Source organism: Sciurus vulgaris (genome assembly GCF_902686455.1).
Source record: "Sciurus vulgaris genome assembly, chromosome: 7".
NCBI classification, from domain to species: domain Eukaryota; kingdom Metazoa; phylum Chordata; class Mammalia; order Rodentia; family Sciuridae; genus Sciurus; species Sciurus vulgaris.
Window position 1 is genome coordinate 125,271,220 of NC_136467.1, and position 15,993 is coordinate 125,287,212.

Consider the following 15,993-nt stretch of genomic DNA (forward strand, 5'->3'; position numbering starts at 1 on the left):
ATTTTTTCTAGTTTGTGCTATACTCTGATCAAATTTAATAGCCGTATGATATTCTGATAGCAAAGTCTGCAACTGTTCTAAAACAAAACATCTCAGATAATGAGGGAGAAGTGCTAACCAGCAAATTTAGTGTGCTCAGAACTCTGTTTTAAGTAGAGTTGAAAAATACGCATAAACAACATTTTTCTTTATGGGAGTTTTTAAATTGCCATTATTATTAAGGTTTCTAGTTATAATCTCTTGGACTCAGTAGTCTGTTTTTAAAACTAATTCTCTTCTGCTTTGTGTGTGTGTTATTACAACTTGAAAATAAACCATTACACTTAAAAAAAAGATACAACAAAAATAAAACAAATCTGTATATCTGTTAAGAAATAGAATATTACCATTTCAGTCAAAGTTACCCTGTGCTGCGTACTATTTTCAATTTGCTCTTTGTCCTTCACTTGTTTTATCATTAAATTTTATGTGGTTTTGAATTTCATGCAATGCTATCATGTTCTATGCATTCTTATGTGACTTTCTTTCACTGGACATTATGGTTTGTTGTGTAATTCCTCCATGCTTAATAGTGATAGTTCATTCATTTTTTAAAAAACAAGTATTACACACACTTTAACAATGTTGTTTTCCTATGATCCTAGTGTAGCTCTTCATTTAAGCCTTCGTTTACCTCTTTCGATAACTGTTTAGGTTTTTTTTTTCTCCTAAAATTCTAGCATTTCTTTTATTAAGTATATGGTTAGACACCTTATCTTTTTTTTATAGCTCTTGTCAAGTGCTCCTAATCTTGTATTTATTCAGTTAGTTATTGGCACTAGGGATTTAACCCAGGAGCACTTTACCACTGAGCTACATTCTCAGCTCTTTTATTTTTTATTTTGAGACTGGGTCTCGTTAAATTGCTTAAGGCCTCCCTAAATTGCTAAGTTTGGCCTTGGCCTTGCGATCCTCCTACCACGGTGTACTGATTTGCTGGGATTACAGGTGTGTGCCACGGCGCCCGGTAAGTGCTCCTAATCTTATCCAGGGTTTACACTATCACTCTAGAGTCTGCTTATACTAAAGGATAGAAAGATTTGACAACTCCTGACAATTTTCTAACTTTGCGCGTTTCAAACGCTTCCTATTAATTTCTGGCCATTGCTGTACCCGTAGGACCAACGGCGCGAAACCCTTCTCAAGAAGCGCAGAAAATGTCCCGTCTTGGCACGAGGCGGGGCCGGTACGTGTTGACGTCAAGAGCACGCAACACCTCAGAGGCAGGGGAGGGCGGGGCCAGTAGGGGAACCTGCTGCTGGAAGAGCGGCGGCCGGAGCGGGGGCCATGGCGAAGCTACTGAGCTGCGTCCTCGGCCCCCGGCTCTACAAAATCTACCGGGAGAGGGACTCAGAAAGGGCCCCATCCAGCGTCCCCGAGACTCCAACTTCAGTCACTAACCCCCCTTCCAGCTCCTGGGTGAGTCGAGTTCCTCCCTGGTCAAGAACATGGTACAGTCCAAACCTTTTACGGCCTTTGCTCCCCAGAAGTGCCCACTATTGGAAATAAGGGGAGTCTGCTTGTCAAGTCGGTTGTCTGAAAAGTCTGCGCTGTTTGTTTCCTGGGTTCAAGTCACGCCCGTGGACTACCCGCCTTCTCTCTTCATCGTTGTTTGAGCACTGCTTTCTCATCCCACTACCAGTCCTTGCTTTTTCCTCCCTCATCCCCCCACCCCATCTGTCATGGTTCATGCCGGCCCCAGTTGGGTCTCAAGTCCTGCCGGAGACCCTGTGCGACTGGGGAGCGGGTGAATTTTGCCGTCGTACTCCCAGTTTTTTTTTCCTTCGGCGTTCCTTGGTGCCTCCCCGGGATTTATTTTCCCTTTAATTTGGCATTGAATTTCAAAATGACTTCTACGCATCATGTATCTGCCTATCACGTATCTGCCATTCTTCCCCCATCCTCCAAACCTAGCCTGGAGACCCCAGGGTCATTGCATTTAAGAAAGCTGCGGGTCGTGTTAAACTATTCCCCTATTCTCTTCCTTCTATTGGTTGTCTCAGATTATGTTTACTAACCTCTACAAACTGCCCACTCCTAACCACATTCTCTTTCTTAATCAACCTACTTTTATTTCTGTTGCTCTTCTTTCCCGCTTAGAATTGTCATGGTATCTTTCCTTTCTTTTCATTAACCCTGCTCCCTATAAGGACACGCTCACAATCCATTTGAAACTGGGTTGTGGAAGAGAAGCAAAAGTTGCCCAATGTTGCTTTCACTTTTGCTTACAAGTCCAGCACCCTGTGTTTGTTCTCATGGTCAAGGATGGAAAATCAGGTTCAGGGTGGGGGTGGGGAAGAACGTCTTCTGTAGAGGCTAGGAGTGTCTCAAGAGAGATAGCCAAGGAGGCTAGAACCAGAGGATGCATAATAGGACTTTTGAAAGGGAAGAGGCAAGACTTGTTAACCGGACCACCTATTTTGGCAGGATACATACTATCAGCCCCGTGCCCTGGAGAAACATGCGGACAGCATCCTGGCACTGGTATGTCTACCCTAGCATCCGCTATTCACTGCATCTTTTCAGACCCAGCTGCCCTCTTGAACTTACTCTTCCCCAGCCTAGGAGAAGGCAGTGCCCCTCAGGGTTGAGGGTGCTCTGGGCTGTGCTGCAGACCTTTCGAACACATACACACAAACACACTCTCAAGTGTGCACACTTTGCACTCCCCTTTGGTATGAAGTAAAACTTTCTCTGGGGCAACCTGAACCCTGAGGAAAACATGTTTACTCTTGGGACCATCTGCAGGTGCTAAGTCCTGCAGTCTCCCATGACCTGTCCTCCCTGGCAACTAACCTCTTTGGCTGCAGAGACAGCTGTTCTCTCTGGCAGGGTTCCTATGGTGACGTTTGCGTATCTCTGGTCCCTGGGGACCAGGCCAGGGACTGTCCTGAGCAGGGCCAATTGAAAAGATTAACTGGAGTAGACAGAGACTGGTCTTTAAATGTGATGAAATTATGTCTGGAAATGATTAGAGGAGTAAAATAGAATCTGCATGTAATTTTCCCAACCTGCATTATGCTCTGACATCCTACCTTTCAACAAATATTGAACACCTTTTGTGTGTATGATGTCATCCACAGAATAGATACTTGATATGATATTCCTCAGGTTATTTACCTTGCTCAGAGTCCAGGCCTGGAAGTGGTAGACCAGTGTGCATGTGTGCATGTGAGTATATTGATTGCCTGTCCCTATCTCTCTGCTGCAGGCTTCAGTCTTCTGGTCCATCTCTTATTATTCCTCTCCCTTCGCCTTCTTCTACTTGTACAGGAAAGGTCAGTGTGGTTTCAAAGGTGGTGGGGCGGAAATGGGCAGGTTCTTGGCAGGTGAACTAGGCCCCTAAAGAGGAGAGGGGACCTGTGAGGATGGCTTGGCTTCCCTCTTCCATCAGACATCCTCTTCCTCTGAGGGTCTGGCTGTTGGGGGAGGTTGGGACCCAATGGGGAAGAAGAGCTGAGGGGTACTGTGGAGAGCTTCTCATATCATCCCTCTCCCCTCCCAGGTTACTTGAGTTTATCCAAAGTGGTACCATTTTCTCACTATGCTGGGACATTGCTGCTGCTACTGGCAGGCGTGGCCTGCCTCCGAGGTAGGTGGAGAGGAAGTCTAGTTTGGATTTATCCATCACTGGGTAAATATTAAGTACTTTTTGCAAATACAGTTTGGTGTTGGGTCCTGAGAGGTAATAAATGAATGGTCTAAAGCATGATCTTTTCCCCAAGGAGCTAGAGAAATTTCTGCATACGTGTAAATAAGAATATAACATGCATCATTTATAATAATCCTATTGGAAATAACTCCAATGGTCATGACCGGTAGGATGGATAAATAATACATTATATGGTATAGCCATATAACAGAATACTACACAGCAATGGAAATGAACAAACTATAGTTATACTTACTGTAGATGCATCTTAAAAATATATTGTGGAAGAAGTGCACTGCAAATTGATGTATGTTTTCACTTATATAAAATTTAAAAGGAATACATATGTATGTGGTAAGACACTCAAAAGAACAAGGGTATGGTTATTTTGAAAGTCAGGTGAGTGATTCCCTGGGGTGGAGGAATACAGGATGGGAAAACCCCTGACTGGAAGTGGCTTTCTTTATCTTGAACTGGATGATAATCACATCAATGTTTACTTTGCAGGTTTTTTTTTTTTTTTTTTTTTGGTTGGGGGGTGCCCAGGGGTGCTCAACCACAAGCTACATGCCCAGCCCTTTTTATTTTTTATTTTAATACAACATCTCATTAAGTTACCCAAGCTGGCCTCAGTCCCCTGAGTAGCTGGGATTGCAGGCATGTGCTACCACATCTTGCTCACTTTGCATTTTTTAATCTGAAAGTATGTTTTATGTACATATGTAATATCTTGCAGGTAAAAAAACAAAACAAAAACAAGTCATTGAGCCTTGGTGGCTACATATTAATGATCACCAGGTGAGGGAGATGCTTCAGAATGGGGTGGTGGGGTTGGGACCTGATGACTGCAGTTGGGGCCACTCAGGAGAGGGCTCTCTACCTGAGATGTTCTTACCTCTGATTGCTACTTGGCTGGGCTTCTCCTTTGAGCAACCTTTCTTGACCACCTGTCTCAAAAGTGGCTCCTATTACTCAAGTTTCATTTTAATTTTTTATTTTATTTATTTTTAATTTAGAAAAAAAAAACAGAAAAGTCTAGAGATCAAAATGTCTTAAAAATTAAAATGCTTGTGTTTTTTGCTATTTGCCTCAGTCACTTTTGTTAATAAAATATTAAAGCATTATAGGTTACTTGGATTTGCCATTGGATTCCTCCCAGGCCCACTTCCTCTTTTTTTATTTTAATTTTTTTCTAAGTTGTAGATGGACAGAGTATCTTTATTATTTTTACATGGTGCTGAGGATCAAATCCAGTGCCGTGCGTGTGCAAGGCAAGTGCTCCACCACTGAGCTACAGCCCCAAGACCCCCCACTTCCTCTTTTCCCAGAAGTAACCATTGTCCATCTTGTGTGGGTTTTTTCCTGGTCCATATTTTTGTACTTTTATGAACTATATATCTTCTTTTATCAACTCCAAGCTAACATTCATTGGAAAATATATACTAATTTTAGAGTTTTCAAATGTTAAAACAATTCTTAGAATCTATGAAATATGGTAAGAATCTATAAACAATACAGAGTGTGATTTTGTGTATTTTACATTTTTGGCATAGATGGCATTGCTCCATACAAATCATTCTGCAGCTTGTTTCTTCTCTCATTGTCATATTGTTTGGGGCACTACCCTTGATGATAGAGTTCTAGTTCATTCTGGATTTATTGTTGTAGCATTTATCCCTCTGACATTTTTTTTTTTTTTTTTTTTTTTTTGCTTACTTGTTTATTGACTTTTGCCAGTTCCATCTCACCCCCAATCAGAATGCCAGCTCTTTGAGGTATCTCATTTCCTGCCTGTCTCCTCTGGGTAGAACAGTCCCTGGCACACAACACCTGCCAGGTCAGTGAGGAGAAAAGTTGGGGTTTGAGACTCTTCAGCAGTAAAGGGAGAGTGGATGTGATCCTGAAGGGAGAGAGAAGTCATCACTGAGAATTGATGCCTTTCCCAGTGAGAAGGAGAAAGGAGGCAGGAGAGGTGCAGTCTGGGAATCCTAAGAAGGATAGGGCAGGCCCAGGAAGCAAAGGAAGAAGGAATCAGGAAGGACAGGAAGAATGCTGGGCGGAGCAACTGAAGGGAATAAGGACAAAGGAAGGGTACTTGGATTTAGTGAAGAAGTAATTATGGGCACAGGCAAGAGACTGTGAAGCCAGATGGCAAGGATTACAATATATGGAAAGCAAGCGCTGGAGAAGCCTGGAAGGGAAAAGATGAGAACCCTGATGTGAGCAAGGGGGAAGAGTAAGGTTGTGTGACAGTGTTTTAAGACCAAGAAGAATGAACATTCTGAAAGGTGGGAGCTTGTTAGTCTATAAAGAAACAAACTCAATATCCAGCACTGAAAGAAAAAAAATAGACAAACCGAAGAAGCTAAGGAGTTGAAGAATTCTGTAGCCACTGGCTATATGTGGAGGAAGGAGAAAGGTCTATTTCCCCACATTATAGGCCCTCAGTTCTTTTTTCTCTCACTTTTCCTTCCAGGGCCTTCTTGCTCATTTTCAATTCTTTCCCTAAGATCAAGACATCTTGCTTCCTTGTTTTCCTAATGCTACTTCCTTTCCTCTCCCTGCCAGGCATTGGCCGCTGGACTAACCCCCAGTACCGGCAGTTCATCACCATATTAGAAGCAACACATCGGAACCAGTCTGCAGAAAATAAGGTGAGAGGTTCCAGGAAAGGTGTCAGACACATAACCTGCTAGCAGGTTCCTCAGCTGCCCCCAGAGCTCCAGGCACAAGTTTCTGCCAGGAGGAGGTGCTGCACTTTGCCACCCACCACATTGGGTCCTTCCCTGCTCCATAAATGAACTGTCTTCACTACCACTTCTTATGAATATTCTGCTAGAACAACCCTCCCTCTGTCCACTTTGCATCCACAAGAATTGTCTAATGGTAAAACATTCATGTTTCTTTCTTTTTCTTTTCTTCTTTTTTACACTACTGGGGATTAAATGCAGAATTTCATAGATGCTAGGCAAATACTATATTACTGAACTGCATGCCCAATCCTCCATATGTTTCTTAGGAGGGTTTTCTATCACAGCAGCTCAGTTCTATAAATATTTATTTTTGTTGTGTGCATTGAATACCATGCTAGCTTTGTTTGGGGATGGGACAAGATGGACAGGTTAGCTACTCCTGTGCCCAGGAGCATAGCGTGGTGCCAGGAGGGAGAAAAGCCAGGGCACAGTGTCCTTGAAATTGTGCCAGATTTGCCAGTGCTGGAGTGTGATTATAAGGGGCTACGGGGCCCCATAAAGCTTCTTCCTGTTACGAGGGTTTCTGGGATCAGACAGCTATGATTCCTTGATGGTTACTCCACACCACCATTTAGGGTGCTGTGTAATGATGCTCTGTACCTTGCTGCTGTTCTGAGGCATTTTGCATATTGCATATGTCTTTTCTAATTCTCACAGCAGCTGTGTGAGGTAGCATAATTACCCTCATTTGTACATCAGAAGAAACACAGACAAAAAGAGAGGTTAAGTGACCTGTGCAGAATCACAGAGCAAGGAAGAAACTGAGTCTAGATTTGAGAGATCTGAGCAAAGCCTGGCTGAAATTGGCTTCATTTTGTTTTGTTTTATCATTTTTATTTTTGTACAATTTTTATATTGCTCTCTCTTAGTCAAGTTATTTTTGAAAATGTCAAAAAATTTCTCTGACAGGAGGAAAAAAACTCCTAAAATAGCCAGGAGCTCTGGGGGTGGGGGAGGAACACAGCAGAGCATGAAGATGCAGCTCCCACTGCCCGCAGAAAGCATGTGGGCTGACGCAGGGGGTTGACCAGAGGCACAGATGGTCTGCATGGCAGAACTGGCCCCTGGCTGCAGGAGTGGAAGGGAGGGAGCTGGCTCTGTGAATGGAATAGTCAGAGCTTTGTTCCAGAAGAGACCTTGGTGTACAGGATCCCACTGTGGGTGACTTCCCTCCTCTCACTCAGCCATGGGACCACCAGTTTGATCTGCTGGGGGATTTCTGAGCCTCCAAGATGGCACCATATAAGGCACCCAGATAGAGAAGGGAATGGACCAACCAGTGGGCCCCTACTCCCTACATCTGAAGCATCAGCCACCCTTCCTGGGGGTGGGTCAATCTTAAGATTTTTTTAAAAAGAAAAGTTAGGTTCCTTGTCTGGAAGAGGAAAGATGGGTCAGCCCTGATGCTAGATGAGGCACCTGCCTTGCCCAATTGTTGTAGTCATAGTTTTTCATCTGAGAATTGGAAGGGTGCTGATCTCCACTCGGTTTCCAGTGACATGTGGAGGCCAGGCCTGTGGATGACAAGGGTGTTGAGGGTGGGTAAGGCCTCCCCTCAGTTCTGAACCCCCCTTTTCCTCTCCAACTCTTTCACACCCTGCCCGCCACAGAGGCAGCTTGCCAACTACAACTTTGACTTCAGGAGCTGGCCAGTGGACTTCCACTGGGAAGAACCCAGTAGTCGGTGAGACCTCAGTCCTTTTGCTCTATTTTTGCTTTATCCCTTCCTTGGAACTGTCTCAGATAATCTCTGCACTGCCTTGTCCATGCACTCCATCCCCTCTCAGGTCCCAGTGCTTGGCTTCTAGTGCCACCTTCTTATTCCTAGACCCTCACCTTTTTCTGGACCTCAGACATCCTGCTTTCTGCTCTTGACCCTATCCTCCCCTACCTCTTTCTCTTCCTTAGGAAGGAGTCTCGAGGGGGCCCTTCCCGCCGGGGTGTGGCCCTCCTTCGCCCAGAGCCCTTGCACCGGGGAACAGCAGACACCCTCCTCAACCGTGTTAAAAAGCTGCCTTGTCAGGTCACCAGGTGGGACATGATAGGGTATGGAGGCCAGCAGGATGGAGGGGACATGGGGTGAGGATCCTAGGACTGGGTGCTCCATCATAAAATGGCTCACTTACTGGGCCTAGAACCAAGTGCTTTGTATATCATTTGTGGTGAAGGAGTTTTTATCCACATTATGTGTGAAGAAGAGACTCAGACAGTACCAAAGTCTCACAGGTAGTAAGTAAAGAACTGGAATATTAACACAGCTCTGTCTGACACAAAAGCTCTTTCAGCATGACTGAGAAGGAATGGTGGGGTTCGGGGTGGAAAGAAAATACATTATCTGAAGCTAGAGCAGACTCTATCCTGGCTGCTGCACTCCTTGGTTCTTCCACCTTGGCTCTCAGCCCCACTTCTGCATCTGTGAGTAGCCTGCCTTATGGGGTTGTTGAGGAGAATAAGTAGGGTAACATTTCTGAAGGACTCATACCTTTCCTAGGTGCCTACACCAAATACGTCTTAGTTTATGGATGATAACAGAAGTAACAACAGCAACTCAGATACTGGGCATTTTCTAGAATACCAAGGGAAGGGTTGGACTAAGTGGTTGATTGTTGACAGTGTGCTGATCAGTAGAAGGGCAAGCCAGCTTTGAGGATTTGTTTTTGAGGTACTTGAAAGGCCTCATGCCAGGAAAGGATTCTACCACTGAGCCACATCCCCAGCCCTCAGATTTGAGGTTTTGAAGGCAATGCTAGATAGTTTGTACAATGTTCTCTGGCTGTCATACTTCAGGGTTAACTGGAAAGTATTAATCATCTTTTTTAGGAATAGCATCTACGATATCTGTCTAGTACATTTGTTCAATAAATATTTATTAAGCCTCTACTCTATAATGCTTTATCCTATGTGCCAAGTACTAGGCATACAAAAATAGCCAGGTCCCTGCCCTGACGGAGTTTGTGGCTAGTTTGATGTCTTTCAAACTATGGATCTTGACCCACTAGTGAATCTTTAAGTCACTTTAGTGAATTATGGTTATCATATTTTAAAGTTCTGTTTAGCTGGGCACAGTGACATATACCTGTAATCCCAGCTACTGGGGCCAAGGCAGGAGGATCACAAGTTTGAGGCCAGCCTGGGTAACTGGGTGAGACCCAGTCTCAAAACAAAAGATTAAAAAGGGCTGGGGATATATCTCAGTGGTAGAATGGCCCTAGGTTCTACTCCCTGTACTGTAAAACGAAAAGCAAAAAAAAACTAGGGAACTTTGTGTGTGTGTGTGTGTGTGTGTGGTGCTGGGGATGATTAAACCCAAGACCTCGTGCATGCTAACCAAGGGTTTTACCCCTCAGTGCTATATGGTGACTTTTAGTAAGTTGTATTTATATATTAACAGAATTTTATTTGTTAATAACTTTGCTCTTACTTATTGTACATAGAAAGTATTATCTTATAAAACTCTCAGAATTATACAAATAGCCCCCAACTTATCAGGGTTTGATTTAATGATTTTTGACTTAGTGCTGCAGAAGCAGTAGGAATGCAGTAGAAAACATACTGCAAATTTTGTGGGGATTTGTTGTTGTAGTTTTGAGTCAGGGGCTCACTAAATTGCCCATGCTAGCCCCAAACTCCTGGACTTAAGTGACCCTCCTGCCTTAGCCTCTCAAGTAGCTGGGATTATAGGTATGTACCATTGTGCCCGACTACTTCAAATTTAGGATTTTGATCTTTTCTTGGGCTAGTGATGTGCCACATAATACACCCTCAGCAATGTACTAGGTAGCTAAGCTATGATTTGTGGTAAGTTAGGTGTTTTTAACAGCGATATTTTATAAGTTGAGGAGCATCTATGTATATACATGTATAGTGGGCCACAGTAGAAAATGTACATCTTACAATTCTTGCAGTTAAAAAAAGTTTCAAGGGGCTGGGGAGATAGCTCAGTTGGTAGAGTGCTTGCCTTGTAAGTACAAGGCCCTGGGTTTGATCCCCAGCACCCCAAAAAAAAAAAAAAAAAGTTTCAAAAACACCAACCTAGCACATATATAATTTCATTAAGTCCTAAAAGAGTAAAATGAAACTGTGAAGGTCAGTAGTGAAGTAGGTCCATCAGTCTGCGAGTGCTAGTGCTGAGTCAACACCCAGGCTCCACTGGGGATTTGGGGTTCATTAACCCATGTTCCTCACAGCTACCTGGTGGCACACACCTTGGGGCGCCGGATGCTATATCCAGGCTCTGTATACCTGCTCCAGAAGGCCCTCATGCCTGTGCTGCTACAAGGCCAGGCCCGGTTGGTGGAAGAGGTGAGGACCCCCTTGCCCTGCCCCCTGCTGGCCCTTTTTTTCCTCAGGGATGCAGCCTCCTGCCCCTCACAACCTGACCATTACATCTCCCTTAGTGTAACGGGCGCCGGGCAAAGCTGCTGGCCTGTGATGGCAATGAGATTGACACCATGTTTGTGGATCGGCGGGGGACAGCTGAGCCCCAGGGACAGAAGCTGGTGAGAGGGAGCAGGGACCCCAAAGCTGGAGTGTGGGGCAGCAGTAGAGGTTCTGGGGACCCAACTCCTATAGCACTTTCCCAATGGCATCACAGTGGAGAATAATCGAAGCTGTACCCTAAAGACCTCTATAAGAACTCTGAGACAGGGAAATACAAGTTCAAAAAATAATAATCATAGTAGTTGCCACCTAGAGCATTTATTCCATGCAAGACTATATTTAATCATAACAATCCTGTGAGATAGGTACTATTAGCCCATTTTTACAGATGATGAAACTGAAGCACAGAATAACTTTCCAGATCACACAGTTAGTTAGTAATAGCATTGGTATGTGGATTCAGGTAACCTGGCTCCAAAGTCTCCTATTTCCATGAAGGAGCCCTGGAAAGAGCACTGAGTCAGAGATTTAGGAGCTGGGTTCTAGTGCCAGCTCTGCCTGCTATGGGAGTTCATGCATCTCTGGGCTTCAACTTGGGACACCATGGAACTGGAGTTTATCTAATCATAAGACTGAAGCCCAGTGAGGGAGAAGGAGAGGGAGAGGGAAAGCAACAGGCATGCCACAAAACAGAAACAGTCACAGAACAGATCCAAAGCTATAAATATAGGAAAGAAAATTCAGGCTGTTAGAGTGAAGCTCAGTGATAGAGCATGTGTAAGGCCCTGGGTTCAGTTCCCAGTGCACATGCACTCTCACCTCTCCTGAAAGCAATTCACCTGGTGGCCTCCCAAGGGAAAATGGACATTGTGCTGGGTGGTGGAGCAATCCAACTTGAGTCATCTTCCTCTGAGGGCCCAGTTTGCTGAGCATTTTCAGTTGCTTTGCCTTTCATCTTATGGACCTTGTGGAATGAGAAGTTTCTATTCCCCTTGAAGAAAATAGGAACTGCCCTTTCCTCTTCTCCACACAGCTCTTCTCAGGTGCCCTTTCTGCTCATGTGGAGATTTTCAGCCCTGCCTTTCTGTCTCATTGCTAGGTGATCTGCTGTGAGGGGAACGCAGGGTTCTATGAGGTGGGCTGCGTCTCCACACCCCTTGAAGGTAGGCCATGGCTCAGCCTTCTTATTTCTGCTCTTTGGAATGGAATATACCTACCTCTCAGATTATTCTGATCTTCCAGGAACTAACCTCTACTTTCTCTGAGTGAGGTCTATCTCTCACCTTTGGGGGAAAGTCCACTCCCCATTTGTTTTGTGAATCATATATTGTTCCCCTCTTCTGTGTTCCTATCTTTATTATGCTCTTCATTCTGTTCCACCACACAATCATACATCTCTCCTTTCTGCTGCCTCAGAATCTTTGGCATCATCTCCTTATCCTGGGAAGGCCTGGAGCTATTTGCCTCTGAGCTTTGAGGGTCCTTCTGCTGTTCCTCCCTCAGGGACAGAGAAGGGCATGGGACACAAGGTTTCAGTCCCTCCTCCCCCTGTGTTACAGCTGGATATTCAGTCCTGGGCTGGAATCATCCTGGCTTTGCTGGAAGCACGGTGAGACTCTCTTTGCAATCCCTTCCTTTTCCAGAATTATTTCTGGTGAGCTACTGGAGGGGAGGAAATGGGGTGCAATTTATTTGGGACCTCCCACTCCCTGAGGCTTGGTGCTGAGGGCTGGGAGGCTGTAAATTGAAGGCAGCATGGAAGCTGCTCTACCCGCCACCTCCACAGAGCTGGGGGCTGGCTGAGAAGGCAGTGGATCTCAAATATTGGTCTTCTGGAAAGAACAGCTCCTCCCACCACCTTTTTCTTCCACACCTCTGTTGCAGGGTGACTGTAGGAAGGGTCCATGTTAGGAGGATGCTGGTGGCAGGTGAGCTGGCCTTCGGTGTGACACCCCTCCTGCCTTTGCCCTTCCTCCTGCAGGGAGTGCCATTTCCTCAGAATGAGGCCAATGCCATGGATGTGGTGGTCCAGTTTGCCATCCACCGCCTGGGCTTCCAGCCCCAGGACATTATCATCTATGCCTGGTCCATCGGTGGCTTCACTGGTACCAGTTTCCTCTCCACACCCCACTGTAGACACATTCATGCCCCCGATCCAGTAGAGGTGGGGAAATGCACCAATGGCTCTGGAGGCGGGTAGAGGCTCAAGGAAGGAGTTAAAATCTCTATGTGGACCCAGGAGTGGGTATCTAGTTGTATAAATTTCACCTTTCCTTCCCTCCTTGTGCCTGATCATTAAAAGGAGAAGTAGCCTAGATTCCTTGGTGGGTAGTTCATGGAAAGGGGATGTTCTGCTTACTGTCTTCCATGCACCTGGATATTTTCTTCTCCAGATTGTGCCCTGGCAAGTGAAGCAGGAGTTAAGGAGAGACCTCGGGATATCCTGGAAAGGATGGGGTTGGTCCATGGGATGAAGGTGTGTGTGGTGGGCAAGAGCCCCTCTCAGCCCTCACCTTCTTTCTTGTCCTGCTACCAGCCACATGGGCAGCCATGTCCTACCCAGACGTTAGTGCTGTGATCCTGGATGCCTCCTTTGATGACCTGGTACCCTTGGCTCTGAAGGTCATGCCGGACAGCTGGAGTGAGTGCAGCTCCTAGGCCTGCCCTTCCAGGGGAGGGGTGGGCTAGAATTGGGAGCTGTTCTAACTGGAGATGATTTTCATTTCTGTGGGTGGGGAGTAGGTCACCCCATTGTTGAGAATTAGGAAGGCTCCCCTGCCTGGTGGCCTCTCTATGACCAGTGGGGACCTCTGTTGGGCAAGGGCTTTGTTGCTGCCATCCCTTCACCTTTATCCCACTCTAGGGGGCCTGGTGACCAGGACTGTGAGGCAGCATCTCAATCTAAACAATGCAGAACAACTGTGCAGGTGAGGACAGGCAAGTGTCCAGCATCTCACCCCCATCACCGTCCCCACCCATGCCATAGCTCTGCTGGTCATTCACACACTGAAAATAGCCCTAAGGGGAAAGTTGGCAAAAAGCCACTGCCCCATTAGCGACCCTGCCACACCCAATTGGCTTAACCCTTCTGAGGTCCCCTGAGACCCTGGACCTCCTCATGATCTGGCTCTCAATAGATTAAGGCCTGGCAGAGCAGGGGTCTCCCCACAGGATCAATGCCTAAGCAATGCCTTTATTTATTTGTTTTATTTCTGGGAATGGAACCCAGGGGTACTCTACCACTGAACTACTTCCTGTTCTTTTTATTTTTTATTTTTGAGACAGGGTCTTACTAAGTTGCTGAGGGCCTCACTAAATTGCTAAGGCTGGTCTCAAACTTGTGAGCCTCTTGCCTCAGCCTCTGGAGACACTTGGATTGTAGGCAGGCACCACCACATCCTGACTGCAATGCCCATTCTTTAATATTCTGAACTCACTCTTGGATGAGGGGCTAGTCTAGGATGGGGGTAGACAAGTTGTTACCTTTCTCCATCTGAGCTTTCCTTCCCTGCTGCTCTGTCCTGAAGGTACCAGGGCCCTGTGCTGCTGATCCGGAGAACTAAGGATGAGATCATCACCACGACGTGAGTGCCTGGGAGCCTCTGCCCTCCCTGGACCCCAGAGATGGCTAGAAGTTGCCCCTGCCACTCTGCCTACCAGAATCCCAGCTTTTCAGATCCTTCCTCCCCAACCTCCAGCCCCTCCAGAGTAATTCTTCTTACCCTCAGGGTTCCTGAGGACATCATGTCCAACCGAGGCAATGACCTCCTGCTGAAACTTCTGCAGTTTCGGTGAGAGCTGGTAGATGGGGATAGACACCAGCACAAGAAGGGAGGGAAGTTTCAGAGTGAAGTGAAATCAGTCCTAACCTCCTGTCTTGGTGCTTCTCTGTAGGTATCCTCGTGTGATGGCAGAGGAGGGCCTTCGTGTGGTGAGGCAGTGGCTGGAGGCCTCCTCACAGCTGGAAGAAGGTGAGAGGCACCCAGTGAGGCTTGTGGCAGGGGCCTAACAAGGCCAGGTTGCTGATAGGTCCTCATTTCTCTCCCTGAACAGCTTCAATTTATAGCCGATGGGAAGTGGAAGAGGACTGGTGTCTGTCTGTCCTCCGTTCCTACCAGGCAGAACATGGGCCTGACTTCCCCTGGAGTGTGGGTAAGGAGGTCCTGGGCAAGAGAGGAGGTGAGAAGAGCCCAAGAAGGGGATGAATACCTAAGCACTTGGCTAGGTTTAAGTGCCTCCTCTCTGCAGGGGAGGACATGAGTGTAGATGGACGGCGGCAGCTGGCTCTGTTTCTGGTGAGCTCAGGAGTGGGAAGCAGTAGAAGGGGCCTGAATGGAGGGGATCACATATAGGGCTTGGGGACAGGGGACCCCCTGTAAGCAACAGAAGTGGCAGCTTTCATAGAGTGGTGGGTTTGGAGGATGGAGGATGGAGGATGGGGAGTGAGGAGGGTGTCCGATGGCTTCTGCTCCTTATGGTGCTCTGTGCCCAATTGCCCCACCTCCTTTCCTCAGGCTCGGAAGCATCTGCACAATTTTGAGGCCACACACTGCACCCCACTTCCAGCCCAGAACTTCCAGATGCCCTGGCACCTCTAGGGACCACATTGGAACTCATGAAAGAACAGGATGGGGGAGACATGAGGGAGGACCCCTTTATTTGTGATTCTCTATGTTCATGTTGCTGTTTATGGTTTATGGAAAGTGGGGGACCATTCCCCTCCTCACCACTGTTCCTCTTGCACGTTTCCCCTCATTCACATGACAGCACCTAACCTTCCCCTACACATATCCTGCATTAAATGAATGGATTATTCCTAATAATTAATAAAAAAGGTATTTTTTCTACTATCTGGCTAATTGTGTGACTTCTCAGATGTTCACCTAGGAGATGGTACTGGGGAGAGCAGAGGCCCCAGAGGGCTAGGCTTCGGGAAAACCCTAACTCCAGCAACCAGCTTAACCCTCTCCATCTCTGTGAACTTCTAGTCCTTCAACCCCAATCTGAGCTGTCCTCATGCAGCAGGTCCCAAAGCCTAACCTTTCCCTGGAATTCCTAGGGTTATCACAATTGTATAACTTCCCGGGCTTCTCCCTCCTCCCTCCTCAGTACCTCCTGCATACCACTGCCCTAGAAGCCTGCGGTGCCCCCTCTAATTTATAACCTGTT

General features: G+C 46.4%; 1 protein-coding gene across 2 annotated transcripts; it reads left to right on the forward strand.

Moving 5' to 3' along the window:
* Positions 1-1,262: 1,262 nt before the first annotated feature.
* ABHD16A (abhydrolase domain containing 16A, phospholipase) lies at positions 1,263-15,674 on the forward strand. Of its 2 annotated transcripts, XM_079147035.1 has the most exons (20): positions 1,263-1,458; positions 2,467-2,523; positions 3,251-3,317; positions 3,545-3,631; positions 6,260-6,345; positions 8,055-8,128; positions 8,353-8,475; positions 10,632-10,746; positions 10,842-10,943; positions 11,924-11,987; positions 12,384-12,433; positions 12,806-12,929; positions 13,361-13,465; positions 13,688-13,751; positions 14,352-14,408; positions 14,553-14,615; positions 14,719-14,795; positions 14,878-14,976; positions 15,073-15,119; positions 15,339-15,674. In XM_079147035.1, the coding sequence occupies exons 1-20, from the start codon at positions 1,327-1,329 to the stop codon at positions 15,420-15,422; spliced, it is 1,677 nt and encodes a 558-aa protein (XP_079003161.1). In that variant the 5' UTR covers positions 1,263-1,326; the 3' UTR covers positions 15,423-15,674. The 2 variants fall into 2 exon arrangements, with proteins under 2 accessions (XP_079003161.1, XP_079003162.1); XM_079147036.1 differs by lacking the exons at positions 1,263-1,458; positions 2,467-2,523; positions 3,251-3,317 and adding an exon at positions 3,186-3,210.
* Positions 15,675-15,993: the final 319 nt, after the last annotated feature.

Bases quoted from the DNA above. Each gene is read 5' to 3' on its own strand.
- ABHD16A (XM_079147035.1), top strand. From the start codon at position 1,327: ATGGCGAAGCTACTGAGCTGCGTCCTCGGCCCCCGGCTCTACAAAATC. The intron at 8,476-10,631 runs GTGGGACATGAT...TGTTCCTCACAG, and splicing joins CTGCCTTGTCAGGTCACCAG to CTACCTGGTGGCACACACCT. The intron at 14,409-14,552 runs GTGAGTGCCTGG...TCTTACCCTCAG, and splicing joins GATGAGATCATCACCACGAC to GGTTCCTGAGGACATCATGT.